We start from the raw sequence: 24,560 nt of genomic DNA, 5'->3' as shown, positions 1-24,560 counted from the left end.
AGGCCATGGACCGGGACTCGTGTGTGGACTGGTACCAGGCTGCCCACTGGTCCCCTGCATTTTCTCCCCTCACTCTTTCCTCCTCTCGGTTTACCTTTAACAACCGTCTGGTTAGCCCACCTCCCTTCCAACCACACACACAGATCAGTCTCTTGTTACTAATCACTGAATTCTGGTGCTGAAAAGGACCTGGGTAAAAACCTAGTCTGTCCCCCTCCTCCCACACACGAGACCAAATGGAGGAGGCCTGAAAACCTGCCGCCCAGCACGGGGACAGGGGGACAACGACTCCACGCCTGCCCTGAAGGGCAGTGCACTGAGTAAGGAGTACCCAAGCTCCCGGGCCGGTCCCAAGAAGGCACTGGCGACGGCCCATTATGGGGCGGCGGGTCTCACGGTGGGGCCGCCCCTGCAGGGCGCGCCCTCAGCCCCGCACTCACCACGTTGACACGGCTCAGAGGGAAGCTGGGGCGAGGGTACTTCCTCAATCATGTCACTTCCCTGGGTGCCAGTAACTAACTCACAGATGGGACAGATAAGACAGTGAACCCTGCCCGCCTTCAGCTGCCGAACACACTTACCCAGATGTCACACTTGCCGGGGAAGAAACGCTCAGGGATGCGGGCGGCGTACAGGGCCGCCCCCGTGATGTACAGGCCGGCCATGAGCAACAGCCAGCCGATCTGCCCGATGGTGGCAGCCTTCAGGAAGCCCTCCGAGATGACGTAGTGCAAGGCGGGGATGATCCCGCTCAGGCCGAGGCCCAGAAACACTCCTGGGAATCACAAGGACACAATGGAGACAAGGAGAAAGGAGGAGGGACAACTTGGCACGGTGCCAGTGACTCTGCAAACTGAGCGTCTCAAAAGCGGCATGCAACATTAGCTTCTAGTTTGAAAAGAAAAAGGTTCTTCAAACTCTGGGATTCTGCCATGCAATTCAGCACGGCTACGTTCTAAAAAGAGATCTATTTACAAAGGCAAAGAGAGAGCCTCCTGCTGAAAAAGCCTCGGCTCCATAAATCAGCAGTCTTCAAGGAGCTTAGAGTGATGTGCTGCTGAATGCCTTAGGAACCAACAACTCAAGTGGTTGGCTTGCAACACCCTATATGCGCTTCTTTACAAGACGCAGGCTACAGTACAGGGCAGTTCCACATAGTTTATCCTCCCTTGAGACAACGGACACCCCGGGGTGAGAGAGGTAGGGTGGGCGATGAGAGAGGGAGGGCCCCCAGAGCACCAGCCAGACACCCAAGTCCACCAGCACGGCACCCCCCAGTCGGACTGCCTTCGAACCCTCGATAGCAAGTGATCTGCAAACTTCTGGACATGCCCTGGGTTATAAGACTAAACTGAGTCTGGATCACCAATTTTTTTTTTTTTGAATGAACTGAAATAAAACATATCAGACTGTGTCAAGTTGAAGGTTAAGTACCACTTTGTCCAAGTTTTGTAATTTATGTTACTTATGTATTATAAAGACGTGTCTAGGGTTGTAAAAGAAAATGTCACGATCAGAAACAGCCTAAAGGTAACTGGGGTCTAAAGCCACCATGAAGTGTGCGCTTCAACCACACCACATGGACAGGAACTGCAGATAAACTGTGGCTTGGGCTTTAACACAAAACGGTTTAAAGCAAAAAGACTGAAAGGACGAGTACTCCTTTCAGGACTTCCTGTTCATTCTCGGCAGGCGCTGGGTGTGGCAAAAAGACTAGAGGCAAAACCACTGAGGAGCCCTGGCTCCAACGGGGGTCAGCCAGGCCCTCGCACAGGAAGGAAGGGGCTTTCGGTCGGTTTCCAACCAAATAGGCATGATCCTGAACATAAAACCCTCTTCATCCTGTACCAGAGAAGGTGTGTGCTATCTCTATAACACCATCAGTTCGGGAGTAAAGACTCTTTTTTTTTTTTTTTTTTACACATTTAAAAATGAAAATACATAGAAAGGAACCATCATTTCACAAAAGGTATGGAGCCACAGCCGTAAGGACCACATACAGCCCTGGACTCATGTAAACTGTACTATCAGATGCACCAGCTCAGCACCCACCCCGACTGATGCTGTGAGACGAGCAGGGACACCCCAACATTACAAGCCCCTCAAGAGCAGGAACCGTGGCTTCTCCATCTCTGCATCACAAGTGCCTAGCCGGACGCTTGGCCAACCATGGCCCTCTCGTGCAGACTGGCAGCACGGAACCCCAGTCTGGGCTTCTTACCTGCTCTCACGCCCCGGTACTGGGGGGTGGCGAACATGTCCCACTGGGAGACGATGATGGCTGCGATGCCCAGGACACAGATGACAATCAAGTAGATGAAGCAAGGTTGCGGGTTACAGTAGAAGGAGTAATAAAGCCAAGGAACGAAACTTCCCATGATCAGAAGAGCAATACCAGAGTAATCCAGTCTAGGGCAGGGGAGAAAATCCACTTACTGTCGGACATCGCTGCCCACTGCAGCTCCCAGGCAAGTGCGCCGGCAGGCAGCATCGAGGGCTCTGCCCACGCTGCTGGACGCGCTCCCTGAGCCCACGGGCTTTGGACCACTGGTCCAAACAGGGACTCTGCAGATACTTACTTGGAGAAGATCCGGGAGACCCCTTCTGAGTGGCAGTAGACTGTGTGGAACAGCCACGAGAAAGAAAGGCAGAGAATGGCCCCCAGGAAGAATAATCCGAAGACCACCTTTTCCTGCAGGGGGGCCACAAAGGAGATGTTGGGGCGAAACATATAAAAGATCCCCAGGCACAGGAAGAACACACAACCTAGAAAAGAGGACGGAAGAAAGCCGGGATTACTACCTTCTGAAGAGAGTGTTATGTATCGATTACATTTTCAGTCCTGACACCTGAATCAAAATTCTTCCGAACAACTAAATCTTATCTAAAACATTGGTCTGCTCCAGACACTGTTGGTATCACATGCCCCTCAGCTTCACAAGCACAGTATATATAACAGGGTAACTTGTGATTAATCCAAAAAGAAAACAGACAAGGCCTGCTAACTAAGCCCACGTCTACCTCTAGATCCATAAGAAATTCCATTTATAATGTTTTTGGCACACGTGCTACAGCCAGGTTACAAAGGCCCACTTGGCAGTTTCTTTTGCAATGAACACTGACCCCTCCAAACTCTGCTAGGAAATACAGCGGTTGGTCTCCACCAACTGCTCTATGGAACCACCTGCGGCTCTGGTCCTCACCAGCTGGCCCACAGAGTTAGGAGTTAGGGACAGTGAAGTGCTATTTGGGCAATTTCAAACCAGTTTTTAAACTGTCCTTCACAGTAAGATACCACATTCTTATTGCTCAGGGAAAGGCTACTTAACACAAGACAAACATAGAAATTAAGAAGTTAAAACATTTGCTAAGTGATTCTGTGTGATCATTTAGTAAAGTTAGAAGTCAGCAACAAACTCGATCTGATTCTCTGCTCTGATCTACTCTCTAATTTTGGAGAACTTGGAGGCACAGAGGAAATCAAACATGTGGTAAGATACGTACATCAAATGGGGAAAGGCCAGACTACTCAATACATTCACCAGGTTGTGCGATCGTCACTATTTCATTTCAGAACATTTTCACTGCCCCAAAAAGAAGTCCCACACCTGCTCAGCCATCTCCCATCACCCCACCTCCACCCCCCAACAACCCTAACAAAGCACTGATCTACTGGACTTTCTAGCTCTATGCATTTCCCCATTTTGGGTACTTCGTGTATATGGATCGTACAGTACCCGGCCTTTGTGTCCGGCTCCTTTCACTTCACACAAGGTTTTCATGGCTAGCCCGTGCCGTTGCCCATTCTCAGCAGTCCAGCCCTTTTAAGGCTGTATAATACTCCACTGCATCCATATACTACACTTTATTTACAGGTCAGGTGATAGATACTTGGTTGTTCCCGCTTTCCCCTAACGATGAATAAAGCTGCTAAAAACATTCATGTACACACCTTTGTGGGAATATGTCCTCAATACTCTTGGGTATATACCTAAAATTGCTGGTAACTCCGTTTAATTTTCTGAGGAACTGAAACCGTTTTCCATATAGATTGCGCCATTTTCCATTCCACCAGCAATGCGTGAGAGTTCTAATCTTTCCATATCCGGGCAAAGACTTGTCACTTTCCATTTTCTTGATAACAGCCATTCTTGTGAGTGTGAAGTTGTATCTCACTGTACTTCCTCAAATGACTCACGATGTCATTGAGCACCTTTCTCATATGTTCACTGGCCATGCGTAATGACTTTTAAAAATCAACTTACTTCTGTAAAGTAACTACTTTCCTCTCCATGCTCATTAAAATATTACAGCCAATTCTGCATAGTGCCTTTTCCTTGGCCTGGTTTAAGGACATGTCTGAAAACCTAGTGTAAACTGGGACAACCAGAGACACCACCGAGGAGCTGCGTCACAAACAATCCAGCAAACAAAAACGGCAAATTCAAAACACACTTTCTAAGTTCTGTCCTTACCCTTACATACAGCAGTGGGGGGAGGACCAGAAAGGTCACATTAATCATTATTACTCAACATACCCAAGAGATGTGTCCAGATGTTGCCTGTCTCAGTGTGTATTCTGAAAATGCTCTTAAAACAGGCGCGGAAAGAAGGCATCGGGGGCCGGTGTCCATGTAGGAGGAAGTCATTATCCTTGAGCCACTCAGGTAGCACGTCGTGAGGGATCACTCGCCATCGACCTTCCCAGACCTGGAAGAGGATCAGCAAATCCTTCTGTGGGTTTAACTGTAGATTTAGCAACAGTGACGGCTATCTCTTACCGCACTGCCTTACAATGAGATAAAGTAAACTATCTTTAGAAAGACAAACGCATTCAAAGGCATAATGGCCTATATTCTGAAAAAACTGACTGAGGAAAAAATACATTCTTTTTATTGGGTAGGGGAGCTTTTCTAAGGAAAAGGAAAGCGCAAATGAAGTTACAGAAAATACCCAGGCGACTTCCCTGGTGGCCTAATGGTTAGGATTCTGCGCTTTCACTGGGGAGGGCCTGGGTTCAGTCCTGAGTCAGGGAACTGACATGGGCAAGCCACAAGACATGGCCAAGAAGAAAAAAAAAGTGCTTTCCAGCTCTGTTTCAGTCCGGCCAAGGCAAGATGAGAGGCTGGAGTCCTGCCCGTACAGATGCTCCTCCTCCATCCTTCACGACAGACTTTGTGTTAATCACTCAGTAGTGTCTGACTCTCTGTGACCCAATGGACTGTACCCCACCAGGCTGCTCTGTGCATGGAATTCTCCAGGCACGAACACTGGAGTGGGTTGCCATTCCCTTCTCCATGAAGGGAGAAGAGAATCGCTCAGTCATGTCCGATTCTTTGTAACCCTGTGGACTATACAGTCCATGGAATTCTCCAGGCCAGAATACTCTAGTTGGTGGCCTTTCTCCTCTCCAGGGAATCTTCCGGACCCAGGGATCAAACCCAGGTCTCCCGCATTTCAGGCAGACTCTTTACCAGCTGAGCCACCAGGGAAGCCCAAGCATACGGGAGTGGGTAGCCTCTCCCTTCTTCAGCAGATCTTTGCAACCCAGGAATCGAACTGGGGGCTCACGCATTGCAGCTGGACTCTTTACCAACTGAGTTACCAGGGAAGCCCCTAATACATACCAGGAAAACCCCTGTTGTATTAAGTAAGACCGTTTTTATACTTAATATTCCTGTTGGTGGGGAAAAAACGTAGAATCACACTTAGGCACCTTTTGCTAAAATTGCCTCCCTCTCCTTTGCTTTCTCTTCCAATCACAGCAAATATAATCAAGTAGAAAGAAAGAGCAAAGGGGTCGGAAAACCTTGGATCTCTGCCATTACCCAGTTGAAGGAGTCTTCATTAACTACAAAAATCCTCAAGCCTCAGTTTTCTCGTTTATAAAACGAGGACACGAGTGTGGGAACTTATGAGGATGCACAGAAATGACCCCCAGCTCCCCAACCCCAAAGGTGGTGCGCAACCCTGCTGTCCCCACAGGCGGCCACCCGAGAGCTCGAGCCTGGGGAGCCGCCAAGGAGCGCAGCCTCCAGCCCTTCAGGTCCCCTCTTCCTCACTGCCACTCCCCTGTCAGGCTCTAAAGGAAAGAGATGGGGGTGGGGGAGCCCCTCCTAAAAAACACGCCAGCCTCATCACTCCACTCCTTTCACGACTCTCAGCCCAGCGAGCTCACACCGTAAGATCACTTCCACCTCAACTAACCTGCCCTTGCTGAGCCAAACAGACGCCGAGGAAGAGGCAGAAGCACATCCACCTGGGGCTTCCCCTTGGACCCCCACCTGCCGGCCACCGTGCCCACCCCACCCCGCCCCTCCCTGCACTCCACTGGGGTGGGACGAAAAACCGAGAATAGCAATGACCCCCTCACAATGGCACTCACGATCCGTCTCCACTCTCCTCCCAACCCCAGGCCTGTGCTCACCTGCCCTCCCACTGGTGGTTCCTAACGTGCAACAAAATAAACTCATCTGTAACCAGATGCTGCTACTCAGCTTTACTTGGAGAGAACTTTATTTTCTAAGATGGAAACCAATCCTCGCCTCCCTCCAGGCAGTTCACAGCCTGCAAACAGCTCTGCTGTGATTGTATGAGGAGAGCTACTGTGTTATCACACGAGCAGTTACTAGCTCTTACCAGTGACACCGGTACACAGTGTCAGAGCGGCTTTCCCTGAGGTTTCTAAACACACACTCTGGCCTCTGAAGGCTGGGCCCAGGCGCTGTGCCTCCATCGTTACATTGCACCCGTGGCTCAACCGGCAGGGCAGCCAAATGCTGACCAGACAGGTATTCTCCCCCCTCAACTCCAAGCAGGAAGAACAAGGTCAAGCTTAGTCAAAGACACCTTTGTTTATAAGCTTGACAAGGGCAATGCCTAATCAAACATCTTAGCAATGGCTCACTAGGGTGGTGTTAGACCATATGATAAACAAAACATATTTAGAAAAAAAAAAATGACCCGCAGAAGACCTCTATGTCCACACGGGCCAGACTATGATGGTAGACTAGCAGCGACTGAAGGCTGGAATAAAAGAGACGCCAAACACAAACACTCTCTAAAGCCTAAATGACTTTATTTACTCCCTCTATTTCTGTAGAAAAGCCTTCCCCACAAGGTAAAGCACACGAGCAAGGTGGCAGGACACTGCATTCTCAACTGTCTGTTTACTTGCTTCCAAGAAATAGAATCCAGTGTCACCAAATACAGGCAGGCGGGTTTATCAAGGACAGTCAGGAGCTTGGCCACGGTGGGTGGGGTGACTCAGGAAGCCTGCCCCTTTCGCTCAGACACACTTCTACGGGATAATAGGGGTTCATAATAATTTTATGACCCACTCCTTTCCTTCAGGAAATCATAGTCTATAGCAAACAAGTGTCCTATTTATTCACCACCTGTTATCTCTTAAACTGGAAAGTTTTATTTGCCTTACTCTGTATTCTTGGTTCAGAAAGGAGAACAAAAAGTCAAGTTACCTACAGCACCCCACTGATCCATAAATATAAAAATCCCTAGTGGCTGACACTGAATACTCAACTCTGAGATTTAAGGGAAAAACTTGCTTTTGAAAACCAAAATGTATCTTTTGTATCCCTCTGCTCTAACTCTGAGATAGTGATTACTAGAACGGGTTTAATGTTTCGATTGGCTTTTTTTCCACCAGTTTTCAAACACTGATTAAAATTTTCTGGGCTCTAAAAGTAGATCCATAAATGTTTAGACTCTGCCACCCTTTCCCTGAAATCCCTCTGGTCTTGAAAGAGATGTCTATATTCAGATTATAATGTTTTCCTCTCAGCTCTGGTCCAAAGTACAGGACTCTAAGTCAACTGGCCCCAATTATTTCTAGCATCATTGTAAATGTAGAAAAACCTAAATTTAGTTTTTAGGATCTAAGACTATATTCATAGAAAGTCTTGGTTTCACAAAACTCATGAAAAAGCAAAGTGTCAGAAAAATTTTTCTCTAAATGATCAAGAGTTCTTCAAAATCGTTTAATAATAAATTTACACACACAGGTTGAACTGTGTTGACCTGAGGTCACACCTGTCAGGATCGGATGGATCAAGCGGCTAAACCCATAGATATCAGGGTCTCTGATCATGTTTTCGAAACAAGCAACCCCAATTCCAGAACAGAGCCCCACAGGGATCCTAATGACTCAGAAAACATACCAGCCACACTGACAACACTGGATGTGTGTGAAGACGAGGCAAGTCCTACCTGAGGAAGAGTCTATCACCCACTGGACCCCGAGAGGAGGAGCACGCTGCGGAGCAGACTCATTTCAGGGCCTGTAGGCATCGAGCACCCCAACTCTGCTTCCTTCTGTCTTATCTAACTGGTCAGTAAGACATCTGCTCTGTGAGCTGGTTTCCCAGCTAGAGGATCTAGTTTTCTCAAACCTCTATGAGGGCTGCTGCAGGCAGCCCACTCACTGGGACACACACTCTCCCCAGAGGGACGGCACTCCTGCTCTCCTAACTCGCAGACTTGTTTGGGAAGGACTGAACATACAGTGTGGAAATGACCAGGAGCAGCCACCTTACCTTACAGACAAACTCCTCCATCCTCTCCATGGCATGGTGGGCTTGCAGGAGGGGGGACATGCCCATGAACCCCTCATCTTCCTGAGATGCTCCATCATCGCACTCACACTCCTCCACGCTCTGCAAGGCAATCACAGAGACAGTCGGGGACAGAGGTCAGGAGCCAGAGGAAACGAACAATACCTTTTCCTTGAAAAAATTACACTGAAAATCTCTTAAGGTTAAAACAAGGCCTCAGACAAGTTAACAATATAGGAAGTAAGGTCTGTTTATTATAGAAGTACTGAGTACTAAAAATAAGAGGTGCCTGATTCTTCTCTGCAGACAATTAAACTACGGCAGCAGCATTCCTGTTTGTTTCCATAGCAAGGTTCAGGAGTGGCCTTGGATGCTTTGTTTTTTGTTGTAAGAATTATAGACCACAAAATACAAATACATATACATATACAAAGCTGAGAAATTACCGAGGGGACAATCTCCAAGAATCCCACCTGGAACGTGTAAAATAAATCTAATGCAGTTAAGTGCTCTAGGGGAAAGGAGGAAAAACACTGTAAAACCATTTACTAAATCCCTAAAGCACACCAAGCACAAAAGCAAGGCCATTCAATTGAATCCTGACAACCACCTTACTATATCAGTATTCTTACCTAAACCTATAGCACATCAGGCAGGGACTTCCCTGGTGGTATAGTGGGTGGGAATCCGTCTGCCAGTGCAGGGGACATGGGTTCGATCCCTGGTCTGAGAGGGAATGCCACCGCACGCTCTGGGGCAGCTAAGCCCATGTGCCACAACTACAGCCTGCGCTCCAGAGCCCAGAACTGCAACGACGGGGCCCACATGCCAAACTACTGAGCCCGTGTGCCTGAGGCCAGCAAGGCACCACTACTGAGCCTGTCCGCTCCAGCTACTGAGCCCGTGTGCCTGAGGCCAGCAAGGCACCACTACGCCCCCAGCTAGGGGGGGGCAAGCCACTACCGAGCCTGTCCGCTCCAGCTACTGAGCCCGTGCACCTAGCACCTGTGCTCCACAGCAGGAAAAGCCACCACCACGAGAAGCCTGAAGAGCACAACTAGAGAAAGCTCACACGCAGCAACAAAGACCCAGCACAACCAAAAATATTAACAAAATAATCCCCTGCACTGCAGCTACTGAGCCCTCTTATAACAGAATACTCACAAACATGCCCTCAAAAAACAAACGTCTAAAACACAGGACCACAAATAGCTATTTATTGTGGTCAAGCATTGCAGAGTTGCTAATTAGGCCTCTTCACAGAGTGGGTGGTGGTAAATATAGCTTCCTTGGTTAAACAGAGGATAACATAGTAGGAATTAAGTGGCCAGAACAAGGACAAAAATGTTTTCTCCATGACACATGGGCAAGTTTATAGCCCTGCCGCATGATGAAGGTCTGGAAAAGTCTGCGCTGGGCACGATACACATCATATAAAAGCCTCTGTCTTCCAATATGAACTCTAAAGAATGACCCTGTCAGGAGTGGAAATTACTTTCAATTCCCCTTCCAGTAGCCACTAAACCACAGACCCAAAGATCTGCCTCAACAACGAACTGCATCCAAGGCGGTCACGCGTGAGGGTAAACGCATGCCACATTCTGCCCTGTCGTCACACCTCTGACTGTCACCAACACGGATCACGAAGAGAAACAGGGCAGTGTGAACGGGGAACAGCGAAAACCCAAGCTGCCTAAAGTAAAGGCCGAATCCGTAGTGCTCCATGGCTTCCTACGAATAAATCACTGTCCCTACACTGAAAGAGACGCCAGCGCTCTGCAGTGAGTACAAAGACGCTTTCAAATCTCTCTTTCCTGCTCCCGTCAGTGAAGTCCATCTGTGAGAAGAGTTAAAGTGGGTTATATCTCAAAACACCACCATATCCAACTGATGATCCATTCAAAGTACAAGCTAAAATGTCAATTCTCCGGGCTGCACTTTACCTTTGGAAAGAGAACCAGAGTGATAAAGACCAAAGTCGTTAAAGATAAGTCTAACACAAAATGACAATAACCCACCAGTCTACTGGGTGTTGGTCTGCTTCAGCCCAGCTCAGCTCAGTTCAGTTTAATAAATATTTATTAAAAGGACGTTTTCTATAAAGGTGAGCAAAATACAGTCTCTGCCTTCCACGCGTGTACAATCTAATAAGGGACCAAATTAGCCACAAAGATAACTGTAACAAAAATAAGGTACAGTCAGTTTAGAAACGGAATGTGGAGCTCAGGAAAGGCTGCATTAGAATTAGAATTTTGGAAAGATGAAAGAACTGTCAAGAAGGAAAAGCAAAAGCACTATTTTGAAGAAAAGAGACTAGTTCCGTTCAGCTGAAACTTAGGGGAATCGCTGGACATAAACTACATATTTACATACTAAACGTCAGTAGGCAAGTGCCACAGGCTACAATCGTTCAGTTGCTCAGTCGTGTCCAACTCTTTGTAACCCCATGGACTGCAGTACGCCAGGCTTCCCTGTCCTTCATCTCCTGGAGTTTGCTCAAACTCATGTCCATTGAATCAGTGATGCCGTCCAACCATCTCATCCTCTATCACCCCCTTCTCCTCTTGCCCTTAATCTTTCCCAGCATCAGGGTCTTTTTCAGTGAATCGGCTCTTGGAATCAGGTAGCCTAAGTACTGGAGCTTCAGCATCAGCATCAGCATCAGTCCTTGCAATGAATATTCAGGGTTGATTTCCTTTAGGACTGACTAGTTTGATCTCCGTGCTGTCCAAGGGACTCTCAAGAGTCTTCTCCAGCACCACAGTTCAAAAGCATCAGTTCTGCGGTGCTCAGCCTTCTTTATGGTCCAGCTCTCACATCTGTACATGACTACTGGAAAAACCACAGCTTTGACTATGTACAGCTATGTCCACAAAGTGATGTCTCTGCTTTATTACACTGCCTAGGTTTATCACAGCTTTCCTTCCAAGGAGCAAGCATCTTTTAATTTCATGGCTGCAGTCACCATCAGCAGTGACTTTGGAGCCCAAGAAAATAAAATTTGTCACTGTTTCCACTTTTTCCTCTTCTATTTGCCATGAAGCAATGCGACTGGATACCAGGATCCTAGTTTTCTGAATGTTGAATTTTTCACTCTCCTCTTTCACCCTCATCAAGAGTCTCTTTAGTTTCTCTTGACTTTCTGCCATTAGAGTGGTATCATCTGCATGTCTGAGGTTGTTGATATTTCTCCCAGCAATCTTGATTCCACCTTGTGATTCATCTAGCCTGGCATTTCACATGATGTCACTCTGCATATAAGTTAAATAAGGTGACAATATACAGCCCTGACATACTCCTTTCCTAATTTTGAATCAGTCCATTGTTCCATGTCCAGTTCTAATTGCTCCTTCTTGACCTGCATACAGGTTTCTCAAGAGACAGGTAAGGTGGTCTGGTATTTCCATCTCTTTAAGAATTTTCCATAGTGCGTTGTGATTCACATATAGCCAATGAAGCAGATGTTTTTCTGGAATTCCTTTACTTTCTCTATGATCCAATGGATGTTGACAATTTGATTTCTGGTTCCTCAACCTTTTCTAAAGCCAGTTTGTACATCTGGAAGCTCTTGGTTCATGTACGGCTGAAGCTAGCTTGAAGGAATTTGAGCATAACCTTGCTAACATGTGAAATGAGTGCAACTGTACGGTAATTGGAACATTCTTTGGCATTACTGTTCTTTGGGAGTGGAATAAAAATTGGCCTTTTCTGGACCTTTGGCCACTACTAAGTTTTTCAAATTTGTTGACATTTAAGTGTAGCACTTTAAAAGCATCATCTTTTAGGATTTTGAATAGCTCAGCTAGAATTCTATCACCTCCACTGGCTTTGCTTACATTAATGCTTCCTAAGGCCGACTGGACTTCACACTCCAGTAAGTCTAGCCCTAGGTGAGTGACCACACCATCATGGTTATCCAAGTCATTAGGACTTTTTTGCACAGTATTCTTGCCACCTGTTCTTAATCATAATCGTAATGCTGTCCATGATGAGAAGACAAAGGTAGAGGAAACGGAAAGGTATCCAGGGCCAGGACACCAAACCTGGGTCAAAGTGTGTTTGCCCCTCCAGAGGTCTGAGAACTGAGGCCTGCTGTATCCACGTAATTACAAGGAATACAAGCTAAGGCCCCCATACAAGATGACTTCATGTGTTCAGAAAATACCTGCCCAGGAAGATTAAGGACACAAACTACTAGGGGACATTATGAGCTTCAGAACTTCTCAAAAATTCACTAACATTAGACTGCTCAACCAGCTCCTTAGTACAGTTGCTGAACTGGTCAAATCTGCTCCCTTCCAAGTATGTGCTCACTAGACTTGCTCCAACTATCAAAACTATCATAAACTCTGTGCGATGTCAATATGAGCTCGGTACTGAAAGTACCTGCCATAAACCACGACAGTCAGGCCCCAAACCACACACATGGCTGTCCACAACCTCGCCTTTCTAAACAAGACCCTGAGGGTGCTGCTCACTCTTACTGCAGTAAGAAACTTCACTTCATCTCGTCAACAAGTTACTGTTTGCTTGCTTGCCTTTTTTAATTAACCATTGTTTTAACTGAAGTACAGTGAACTTACAATGCTGTTAGTTTCATGCGTGCTGCAAAGTGATTCAATGATACATCAACGGGCTATATCTTGGTAGTTTTTTTGCAAAGTTGACAGGTTGAATCCAGCCTTAAATTTAGAAATCTGCAATGTGTAGTAAGGGCACTAGTAAGCTGATATACCTAGCCCAGACACACACAGGGGTCAGCGGAAACTAAGGTGTCCAAAACAAAAGCTGAAAGAGTAAGCGCTGATGACTGCATTTCTGGTATCATCCAACATAGTAAGTTCAACAGCTAGTCTCTGTGAACATTCATTTTGGTCTGCCTAGAAATACACATACTCTTAACCTTAAAGACTAGTTCTCTCTATCAAAGTTTGATGGAAAAAATCTTTAAAATCATCCAAATTTTTTTTTTTTAATTCTCACAAAGCAACTGTTTTTTAATCTTTATTGAAGTTCCTAAGCAGACCTCAAGAAAAGAAAATGAAGTGATTGGCAGACAGGAGTGACTGGCAGACAAATCAGCTTTCTTATGATAAACTAACAAACTGTGGCATTCTTATGAGTTTGGTTAAAGCACACATCAGTCCAAGAGAATAAATCCTAGGTTGAATGAATGAAGAGTTGGCTGCAGCCCCCATTTATGAGGAAGAATCTGGAGCAGAGGAAAAGTAGGACAACCATAAAGGCTGCTCTCTTTATTTAACTTTATACCTTAAAAACTCAGAGATATGAAATAAAGCCATAAAACTAAAGATCAGGGTAACCTGGTTTGAAATGTCTCTTTTGTGTTATCTATAGATGCTTATGAAACACAAACTATAAACTTCAGCAAATACAGTTAAAGAGCCAAGGCTTTAGAATCAGAGACCCAGAAATAATAGTCTATGCCCTTCAACCAACACATAACACTACACACTTCAGAAAGAATTTTGGCTGATAGAACATTGGGGCAAGGGTTAAAGATCTGGATTTTAGGCTCCACTGTCTAGGCTTACTTGTTAACAAACTGATTCCCTGTACCCTCTGTCCTTCATTCCAGCCATACCGAACATTCTGCAGATTCACACATCAGCATACACCAGTGTGCACTTGACACGCTTAGCTACTATCGTTACTGCTATTCCCTAAAAGCACTGTGCCCTTTCTCAGTCTGCACATCTGCTACTCCCTTTGCCTGGAATGCTTTCCGGTCCTTCAGGAACCAAGTCAAGCCTCATCTAGTTTCGCTTAATACATTTCCACTTCCTTTTAGATAACCCCAGTCATAGAAAAAGCAATCCTAAAATTCATATGGAATGACAAAGGACTCCGAACAGTCAAATCAGTCTTGAGAAAGAACAACAAAGCTGGAGGCATCACGCTTCCAGACATATTACAAAGCTACAGTCGTGGACACGGTATGGACTGGCATAAAGACAGCCATACTGACCAGTGGCCCTGCTCAGACATCTACACCTTTGCTCTTCAGGCAGAGTTGCTTGAGTCACTTAAAAGGTGGTCTTTCCTCTGGAAGGTAAAAGAAAAGACTAGGTTCTTTTTCCAGAAGCCTACTGACTCCCAAGATATGCACTCGAGACAAAGCATCTGGAGAAGCAGTTTCAGCATACACTCAGGATTTCTCCAAAAACAGAAATGACAATGCCCTCACTAAAGCGTGGTCAAACTATAAGGGATATATGGTAACTACAAAACCCATTTCATTCAACAAGATAGGGCAGCTTAAGTGTGGTTTTACGTGTCAACAGAAAAGGTGTGACTAACTCCTAGATAACTTCAGAGATTTCAAAACCTTACAAACGTGCTCGAGGTTCCTTTTCAAAATACCATCTTCTCTCCAGCAGAGTCCTCAAAATTTTTAACATTTTTCCTCCAGCCACATTCCCATAAATCTGTTTTTACTCACCATTCTTTAACTTCAGTTAAGTTCAGTTCAGTCGCGTCCAACTCTTTGCAACCCCATGAATCGCAGCATGCCAGGCCTCCCCGTCCATCACCAACTCCTGGAGTTCACTCAGACTCACGTCCATTGAGTCAGTGCTGCCATCCAGCCATCATCTCATCCTCTGTCATCCCCTTCTCCTCCTGCCCCCAATCCCTCCCAGCATCAGAGTCTTTTCCAACTTACTTTTTTATAATAGGAAGAAAAGCCAGACGCCTCTACAAGAGGCTCCCGACCGGCGTGGTGGGCATCACTGTCACCGCTCCTCGCGCCATCGAGCTGGTGCCCTTTCCTGAGCCTGAGAGCTGGCTCTGGAGTCTTGCTGTGCTCCAGCCGGCTTTCCTCTGTCTCGTTCATGGGACACCCGAGGCTTTCTGACAAAGAGGTCTTTCTTTCTGTCCCTTCTTCTTGGGAGGATGGATGTTTAGGATACGGAGCTGATTCTACAGGAGAGAAAGCTCTGCATTAACATATTTGCATGAGTGATGGGGGAAGACACAGGTTGTATTATTATACACTAAAACTAAAATTTTCTGTACTCATTAAGAACAATAAATAATGCATAGAAAAACCCCTATTTTGTTGAAAAAAAGGACTGCCAAAATCTACTTTTAAATGAAAAAAGCAGAATACAAAAGATACATGTATAATATTCTCACTTACATATTATAATAAAAGTATATAATCATAAACAAGTATAGTTGTGCACACAGGATAACTATTTAAATATTCAAAACTGTGTTTTCGATGCACAAGTACATACACAAGGAAGAACCTAGAGTTAGGAGGGAGGCGGCTTACTTTTCATTTTATTCTACCTGCAGTTTTTTTTTTCCGCATGCCATATACTACTCTTTCAGTTAAAAACATACCTAATATAGAAAGAATATATGTGGATTTTATGTACTACAACTAGGTTTTATATATTCAATTTCATTTACATCATCACAACGATTCTCCAGGGTATTCTAATTTCTACTTCACAAGTAAAGAAATAAAAATTCACCACACTTTTATGAAATAAAGCAATGCCTCTGACTGACAGGGCATATATTACTGGTAATGTTTTGCATTTAAGTTGCTTAATGTCTGAAATATATCTACCTAAAGAAACTAAAGACCTATACATAGAAAACTATAAAACACTGGTGAAAGAAATCAAAGAGGACACTAATAGATGGAGAAATATACTGTGTTCATGGATCGGAAGAATCAATATAGTGAAAATGAGTATACTACCCAAAGCAATCTATAGATTCAATGCAATCCCTATCAAGCTACCAACAGTATTTTTCACAGAGCTAGAACAAATAATTTCACAATTTGTATGGAAATACAAAAAACCTCAAATAGCCAAAGCAACCTTGAAAAAGAAGCATGGAACTGGAGGAATCAACCTGCCTAACTTCAGGCTCTACTACAAAGCCACAGTCATCAAGACAGTATGGTACTGGCACAAAGTCAGAAATATAGATCAATGGAACAAAATAGAAAGCCCAGAGATAAATCCATGTACCTATGGACACCTTATCTTTGACAAAGGAGGCAAGAATATACAACGGAGAAAAAATCTCTTTAACAAGTGGTGCTGGGAAAACTGGTCAACCACTCGTAAAAGAATGAAACCTGAACACTTTCTAACATCATAAACAAAAATAAACTCAAATGGATTAAAGATCTAAATGTAAGACCAGAAACTATACAACTCCTAGAGGAGAACATAGGCAAAACACTCTCCGACATAAATCACAGCAGGATCCTCTATGACCCACCTCCTAGAATACTGGAAATAAAAGCAAAAATAAACAAATGGGACCTAATTAAAATTAAAAGCTTCTGCACAATAAAGGAAACTATAAGCAAGGTGAAAAGACAGCCTTCAGAATGGGAGAAAATAATAGCAAATGAAGCAACTGACAAAGAACTAATCTCAAAAATATACAAGCAACTCCTGCAGCTCAATTCCAGAAAAATAAACGACCCAATCAAAAAATGGGCCAAAGAACTACAGTATTTTTGAGCTGTTTTGAAATCTAACTGGACTACCCTGGAAGGTAAAACCTCAGGGCCAGAGCACACTTTCATACCCCTCTGACTCTGTGCACATAAATGTTTAATGAATAGGATGACATTTAAATGTTCTTAAGTGGTAAAAACACTTTCAGAAGTCATCACTATGTCTCTAAACTGGATCACATTAGTTTCCTAGAAGTTCAATAATTCCAAGTCCTTGGCCCTCTAACTCATAAATTCGTAGGACAAAAGCTTATTTTAGAGATTTAAGTTACATATCCAAATAAGGAGATTATCATAGCCAATCCAACTAAAAAGATGAAAACAGGAAGAAGCCAAGGTACATGTTATGCTCATAAATCCCAGGAGATGCAAAATTCTTACTGGGGGAAAGGAGGAGTGGGGTGAAGTGGGAGGGCCTGGCCAGCACGCCGAGAGGGTGAAAGGCACACTTAAGTGTTCATGTGTGGACACACAAGACTAAGCATTAGCTCGCGAGTTCAAGTCAGACTCCCACTCCAGTGTTCTTGCCTGGAGAATCCCAGGGATAGGGGAGCCTGGTGGGCTGCCGTCTATGGGGTCGCACAGAGTCGGACATGACTGAAGTGACTTAGCAGCAGCAGTAGCAGCAGCAGCTTCATGAACCATCTGAGTTTGTTGCAAGAGTTCACTCAAGTTTTTAGAACAAGAACAAACACCATCTTTAAAGATCACCAAAACTGAGCCTGTGCCTATCACATAAGGGCCTGAGCAAGCACATTCTAATAGTGAGATTATAAACTATGCTGTAAATGCCCACTTCTGAAAGAGGAAACAATGTTAGTGGCTTACACATACTTATTTACAAAGCTGTTTCACACCCACCATTTCACTCTGTTTCAGGGAAGAGGGATCTAACATTTACTGTGGATCGGCAAAGTTAAATTCTGTATCACAGGATCTCACATAATTCTTACGTATGGCCCTCTAGGGTATTTTACCCCCCATCATACAGATGTGGAAACTGAGGCTCAGAGATTAGGTTACTTATCCAAGGCTATTAGTCTCTAAGAGCAGCTGGAACTATGGTCCAACAGTACTTGCATAAATGATTTTCTTGCTAAAAAGAATAAAAAACAGGGGAAGTATCTGGAATTAGGCTTTAATTTGCTCTAAGATTCTTAACAGGAAAAGAGAGTGAGATGGAGATGGAAACTAAGACTTCAGAGTACCATTATCTGTTAATCCAAAGAGTTATTCTAAGGGAATAGTTAGCACATTCTAAATTATTCTAATATTCTAAGTTATTCAAAGAGAAATTTTTCATTCATCAAGATTCTATGAATGTTATGCTTGCTGTATTACACAGAAGTTGAGAGAGAGAGGTGGGGGGAGGGGAGAAAGGAACCCAATACACAACAGCTGGCAGGAAAAAACAAGTTAACTGAGAGGTGCTCTGAGTCTATGAACAGATGGAGAAATCCTACACAAGTCAACCTGGGTAACTTCCAGCAAGCAGAGCAGATCTAAGGTCTCTGAAAAGTGGCCTCATATGTTCTAGGAGCAGACTCAAGTGTCACTTACTCTGCCCAAAAGCAATGGGGGTTTGCCAAGCAGAGTAGAGGAAAGGTACTCTGTGAGGAGAAAACAGCAATATGCAAGGCAAGGAGTCCAGGGTCTGCTCAGACGTCAGAGAACAGGGACAAATTCAAGATATGCTCAGTAGAGAAAAATCAACATTTGGATAACTGAATGAGGGTCCATGAAGACTCGACAGAAAGAACCCAGATGACTCATGCTTTTTGCTTGGGCAGTCGACTGCACAGAGGACGCCACTCACTCAGATGAAGAGATGATATGGGAGAAGTAAATTCATAGAAGAAGAATGAATTCGTTTTCAGAAATGGGGTCTGAAGTGCAAGAAATGTTCAGCTGGCACCAGAAAACACAAGTCTGGAATTCAGAAGAGAGAATGAGCTTGAAAACAGAACTAGGTATTATTAGGATTAAAAGTGATACTAGCATATTAGTTAACACTGGACAAAATCCTTCTTTAAAAAAGTTATGAATTGTAGTGCTAGAGAAGATTCTTGAGAGTTCCCTGAACTGCAAGGAGATCAAACCAGTCAACCCTAAAGGAAATCAACCCTGAATAATCATTGGAAGGACTGATGCTGAAGCTCTAATACTTTGGCCACTTGATACAAAGAGCTAATGCATTGGAAAACACCCTGATGCTGGGAAAAATTGAGGACAGAAGAAGGGGATGACAGAGGATAAGATGGTTGCTTGGCATCACCAACTCAATGGACACGGGTTTGAGCAAACTCTGGGAGACAGTGAAGGCCAGGGAAGTGTGCTGCAGTCCACGGGGTCACAAAGCATCAGACAGGACTCAGTGGCTGCACAACAACAAGAGGAGTTTGCTGGGGTAAAAATCAAAGTGAAAAATCCAGGAGAGTGAACACCAAAGCGCAGACTGCAAAGTCAGGACTGGAACCCCTAATCTCTCGACCCTCAGTCAACTGTGCTCACACCACGTTTTCTTCCCAATGGGAAAACCATGAAAAATTTAAAACTCTACTTCTTAGACTTCATTTTCCCTTCAAATAATACTGTATAAGATAAACTTACTATGTTGCTTAAAAGCAACAAGGTTGCTTAAATGGTTACCTATAAAGCAATTTTTTTCTACCTGAACAAACTGCTAACTTAATGGTTTGATACTGGTGGTCTAAAAATCTAACTCTATTCCAAAACAGGTATTTTCTAAAAACCAATACTTGTCTGCACCTTCCATGAGGCAAGGATGTGCTCACTGCTGAGAATCAACCTGCAACAGATACAGAGGTTTCTTGAAGGAATGTTTCCTTCCCCAGGGGAAAAAGAGACGTACTTAATCAGAGTTACATTGGGTTCCTGCCAAGGTAGGCTACAGTGCAATGCATCACTTCACCTGTTTCACACTGTTCATTTTTATGTTGCCCCCAATTTTAAAAGAGCAAGCAAGCTGTGGAAAACAGTATGGCAGTTCCTCAAATAAATTAAAAATAGATTTACTCTACGATCCCACCAACTCCACTTCTGGGTATGTATGTACTCAAAAGAACTGAAAGCAGGGTCTTGAAGAGACATTTACACACTCGCGTCCATATTCACAGCAGGTAAAACACAGAGCAGCCCGAGTGCCCGTCATGGATAAACAAGCACGACGTAGTGCCGACACACAGGAAAACCTGCAGCCTGCAAGGAAGAGAATTCTGACACAAGTTACGACCTGAATGAACCTGACGACCACATGCTATCAAGCACAAAGCACAAATACTGTGCGACTCCACCTACCACAGGTGCTCAGGGAAGCCATACTCGCAGAAAGAACGGAGGCTGCCAGGGGCTGGGGAAAGAGGGAATGGGAGTTACTGCTTAACGGGCATAGCTTCCCTTTTTGCAAGAGGAAAAAAAGCTTTGTGGATGAATGGTGGTGATGCTTGCACAACAACATGGATGTACAGCAAGGTGACTACACACTTAAAAACAGTTAAAGCAACTTCTATGTTATGTGTATTTTACACATTTTTTTAATTGGGGGGTAGAAAAACACTGTAGCACTCTATTATGTTGCCTCTTTGTCTAGCAAATTTTTTATTGATGTAAATATATTCAGAAAAGCACACGGAGGACACAAAGCTGACAAAGTATCAACGCAGTGTAGCCATGAACACGAGCACCCAGAGGACCTCACTCCGTCACCTCTGTAAAGCTTCTTAAAGGGCTAATTTTAAGAGGTCCAACCCCTTTCATTGCCGCTTAATGGCAACAGAAATCTTCCAACGAGGTTCTCTGAAGACTGGCCAACTGCCACGGACCTCAGTCTTCCAATTCTGAGGGCTAGCGGTGTAACGTCCCACTGTGTAAGCTGGGACACGGAGAGTGGGGGGTGCGCAGTCTAAGGCTGTGGCTTATCTTTCCAGTTCTAAAATTGGATTCTTCAGTAGTGGAAGACAGGCTGTAAAATCTGTCCCATGATTTTGCTGGCTCCCCCTAAGGGGAAAGTAGCCAATTTCAAAGTGACTTGAAAGTTGTACACTGAAATCACTCCAGTGTGCTCTGTCATTCCACACTGGGGTATGCGTTTGAAGTTAGTACATGGTTAAAATGGGACTTCTGGTATCAAGTTCACACTGTTCTCGTTGGGAAACCTGAGTGGTACAGAATGTTCTACATGAAAGTACCAGTAGGTTATGCCCCTCATGATCTCTTTACGATGCAAATCTAAACTTCTAACAATGAAACCAGAGTGTTTCTTAGGATGGAATGATTTATTTCAACAATGGAACCAGCAGGGATATTAAGGGCACAAAATTTTCTTTTGAATACTAGCTATTTTTTCTCTTCATAAATCATTATTCAAAGTAAATACTAGACGTGTTACCTTGGCTGGCTTTCAAGTCTTCAGAGAACCTTGCTAGAAGATTTCTATCACGTTAACTGGCAAGGAAAAGGGCTAGACCTCTTACAATTAACCCTTTTAAAAGCTTTACAGTAGGAATTCCCTGGCAGTCCAGGGATTAGGACCCAGGTTCAATCCCTGGTTGAGGAACTAAGATCCCACAAGCTGCAAGGTACGGCCAAAAAAAATAAAAACATAAAAATAGTTACAGTGATGGGGAGAGGGGTCTTCAAACACCCCAATCTACTATTTCCCTTCACTAACTTTCTGATTCAAGCCACCACCATGTCTTACCTGTCCTAATACAAGAGCCAGTTACCCACCCCCCTAGCCCACTCCTGATCCTCAGGACCCAGTTCCCACGTGGCAGTCACAGGGTAACTTTATCAAAAGGTACTCCCATGCTTTCTGAGTCCTCCGATGGCTTCTCTTCACATCTAAGGAAGCTCTTACCCAGGCTTACAAAATCTTAAATGGCTTAGCCCCTAACTCTGGCCTCCCCCGTACCCGTTTTCCCCTTGCCCACTATGTTCCAGCCTCAATGACCTCCCGTCTACTCTCCAAATACTCCAAATGCTCAAAGGGCTCCTCTATGCCACTGGTTCCCACGGCCTGGAATGTTCACTGCCCAGATCTTCCCATGGCTGGACTCCTTCTTCACACGCGAATCTCAATTTAAAGGTCACCTATTCAAAGAATCCTTCTCTGACCACATAATCTCAGTCTTTCCTTATCACATCACCTGTTAATCTCACAGCACTTGTCTCTGTTATTTTTATTTCTTTGTTTACTACTAGTCTTCTCTCATTAGACTGAAAATTCCTCAAAGAAGAGACATTATGTATCTTCTTTACTTCTATATTCCAAGTACCTAAAATTGCTTCTGGCACACAGCAAGTGTACTCACTAAATATATGCTGAATAAATAAATGGAGAATCACGACCCACACTTATCAAGGATAAGCTGGGCAGAAACTAACTTCCCTGACTTCCCCAGGTTCCTGACACTAACTCCTTCCACTCTTCTCATTTACTAATGTTTCTATTACAGTAGCTGTCAAAATTGACTACATTTCTCTGTTCACTGGTCTCTTCCCCTTCTCAACTGTAAACTTCTCAGGGTCAGGGAGCCTTTTGTGGAATCCACTTTTGTATCCACAACCCCTAGCTTGGTCTGGGATGCAAAGAAGGACCTCACAATCCTTCCCTGTATGATGTGGAGGAGGGGGAAGACAGGGACAGCTAACATGCAATCAGCGCTAAGTGCAAAGAACCCTGGATTCTCTCTTGAAATCCTTTCAACAGTTTTGGGAGACTGGCACAACTGCTTCCTCCATTCTGGAGATGACAAACACCCAGAGAGGTTATAAATAACATGTCTTAAACGACAATAATAAGGGGCAACCTAATCTACCCAATCAATCTAGTCTGCCTAACACCCCAGTTAATGCTCTTATCCACAACCCTCTATGTTAGCATGAACCATAAGCTGTTCTCAAATAAACGTACGGTAGCACTTAAATGACAAAACCAGGAGATAACACTGACAGACTGCTGTACTTTATAGCAATGTTGAAAATATTAAGAAACAGGGAAGAAAATGGGGAGGAGCACAGAGCCTTGCCACATACCAGAAACAATAAAATGACTGGTTAGAATTGGAATTCTTCCCAAACACTCAGAACATTTCTGAGTAGAAAAAAAATGTCAATTAAAAAAAAAAGGTAACTGGGAAAAGAATAACTGATAAAATGGGAAAAGTTCCCAACATATGTTACTGACACAGCCCTTAACAAATGGCACAGCTGATAACTGAGACAGAGCAACAGTTAGATTTTTAAGACAGGCACTATTATACATTCATGTTCATAAAATCTCAACTGTTGGAAGCACAAGGAAACATTTCAAATCAAACGCAGCTATTTCTTAAAGATGATCTTGAAGCTATAAAGACAGGCAACACTCTTATCATTTATGCTACTTTCCTTCTTAGCATGAAGTAGGGTAACTTTTAAGTAATATCACAAGGAACCTCACTGCCCCACCCACTGACCAACTTTGCTGAGAAGAAACCAGCAAAGCTGATCCTGTGGAGCAGAGCTGGGGCAAAGCCAGTGAGAGCTGACCTCTCAGGCTTGAGACCTACTTCCCAAGTACAGTGTTACTGTCCATCACTACACAGGTTCAGAGGCTGATTCAGAGGGCCACCAAGTGCCAGAGAAGGTGAGCTTTTACACATTCTCTCATTTTAACTTTAAAACCTGCCTGCTACAGACAGTACGAGCTCTATTTACAAACAAGAGGACTGGGGGTAAGACCAGTCTAGGTTACACAAGTCCCAAAATAGAGAAGCGAGAACTGCCCAGTTAGGCCCCCTCCACGATACAACACTGCCTCCCACAAAGGGAAGTGGTTCCAGTTTTCCTAGTCATGATGTTATCTCTTTGAAGGGAGGTGAAGTGTTGCTCAACACTTAACGGAGCCAACTCTAATAGCTGACCTTTCACCCATCATCTCATTTAACCCTCCAGCAATCCTTATAAAACGGGGTCCTATCTTACAGATGAAGAAATTGACACTAAAGGAGATCAAGTAACTCAATGACACAAACTGAAGTGGAAGACCACAAATTCAAATCTGTATCTAACTCCGAAGACCAGATCTTAACTCCACCTTGTTATTGCTTTCAGTCATTCAGTCGTGTCTGACTCTTTGTGGCCCCATGGACTGTTGCCCGCCAGGTTCCTGAGTCCATGGAATTCTCCAGGTAAGAATACTGGGGTGGGTAGCCATTCCCTTCTCTAGGGGATCTTTCCAACCCAGGGAGCGAACCCAGGTCTGCTACACTGCAGGCAGATTCTTCACCATCTGAGCCACCAGGGAAGCCCACCACTCCACATTACAGGGCTTCAGTTAAGGAACAGACAGTGCATTACAGCGACTGGTCATGCTCATGGATTAAAAATAGTTTATACAAAGGACTTCCCACAACTCTTACAGTCATGTTACGATGCCGTTTCCCTTTCCCAAGACCTATAAGCAACTCTTG

The 24,560-nt window shown here is 44.4% G+C and overlaps 1 protein-coding gene across 2 annotated transcripts in view; it reads right to left on the bottom strand.

Moving 5' to 3' along the window:
- Nucleotides 1-24,560, bottom strand: part of ADIPOR2 (adiponectin receptor 2) — a 39,554-nt gene that overhangs the window by 3,052 nt on the left and 11,942 nt on the right. The window contains 8 exon segments of one of the 2 annotated variants that reach the window (NM_001314307.1): nucleotides 582-775; nucleotides 2,222-2,409; nucleotides 2,580-2,766; nucleotides 4,539-4,610; nucleotides 4,613-4,666; nucleotides 4,668-4,710; nucleotides 8,553-8,672; nucleotides 15,256-15,455. In NM_001314307.1, the coding sequence (NP_001301236.1) occupies nucleotides 582-775; nucleotides 2,222-2,409; nucleotides 2,580-2,766; nucleotides 4,539-4,610; nucleotides 4,613-4,666; nucleotides 4,668-4,710; nucleotides 8,553-8,672; nucleotides 15,256-15,426 (1,029 nt within the window). In that variant the 5' untranslated portion in view covers nucleotides 15,427-15,455. 2 annotated transcript variants of the gene reach the window in all.

The sequence above is a fragment of the Capra hircus genome, chromosome 5 (genome assembly GCF_001704415.2).
Source record: "Capra hircus breed San Clemente chromosome 5, ASM170441v1, whole genome shotgun sequence".
Classification (NCBI taxonomy): Eukaryota; Metazoa; Chordata; class Mammalia; order Artiodactyla; family Bovidae; genus Capra; species Capra hircus.
Note: the sequence above shows the minus strand (reverse complement) of the source record. Positions and strands in the feature narration are given on the sequence as shown.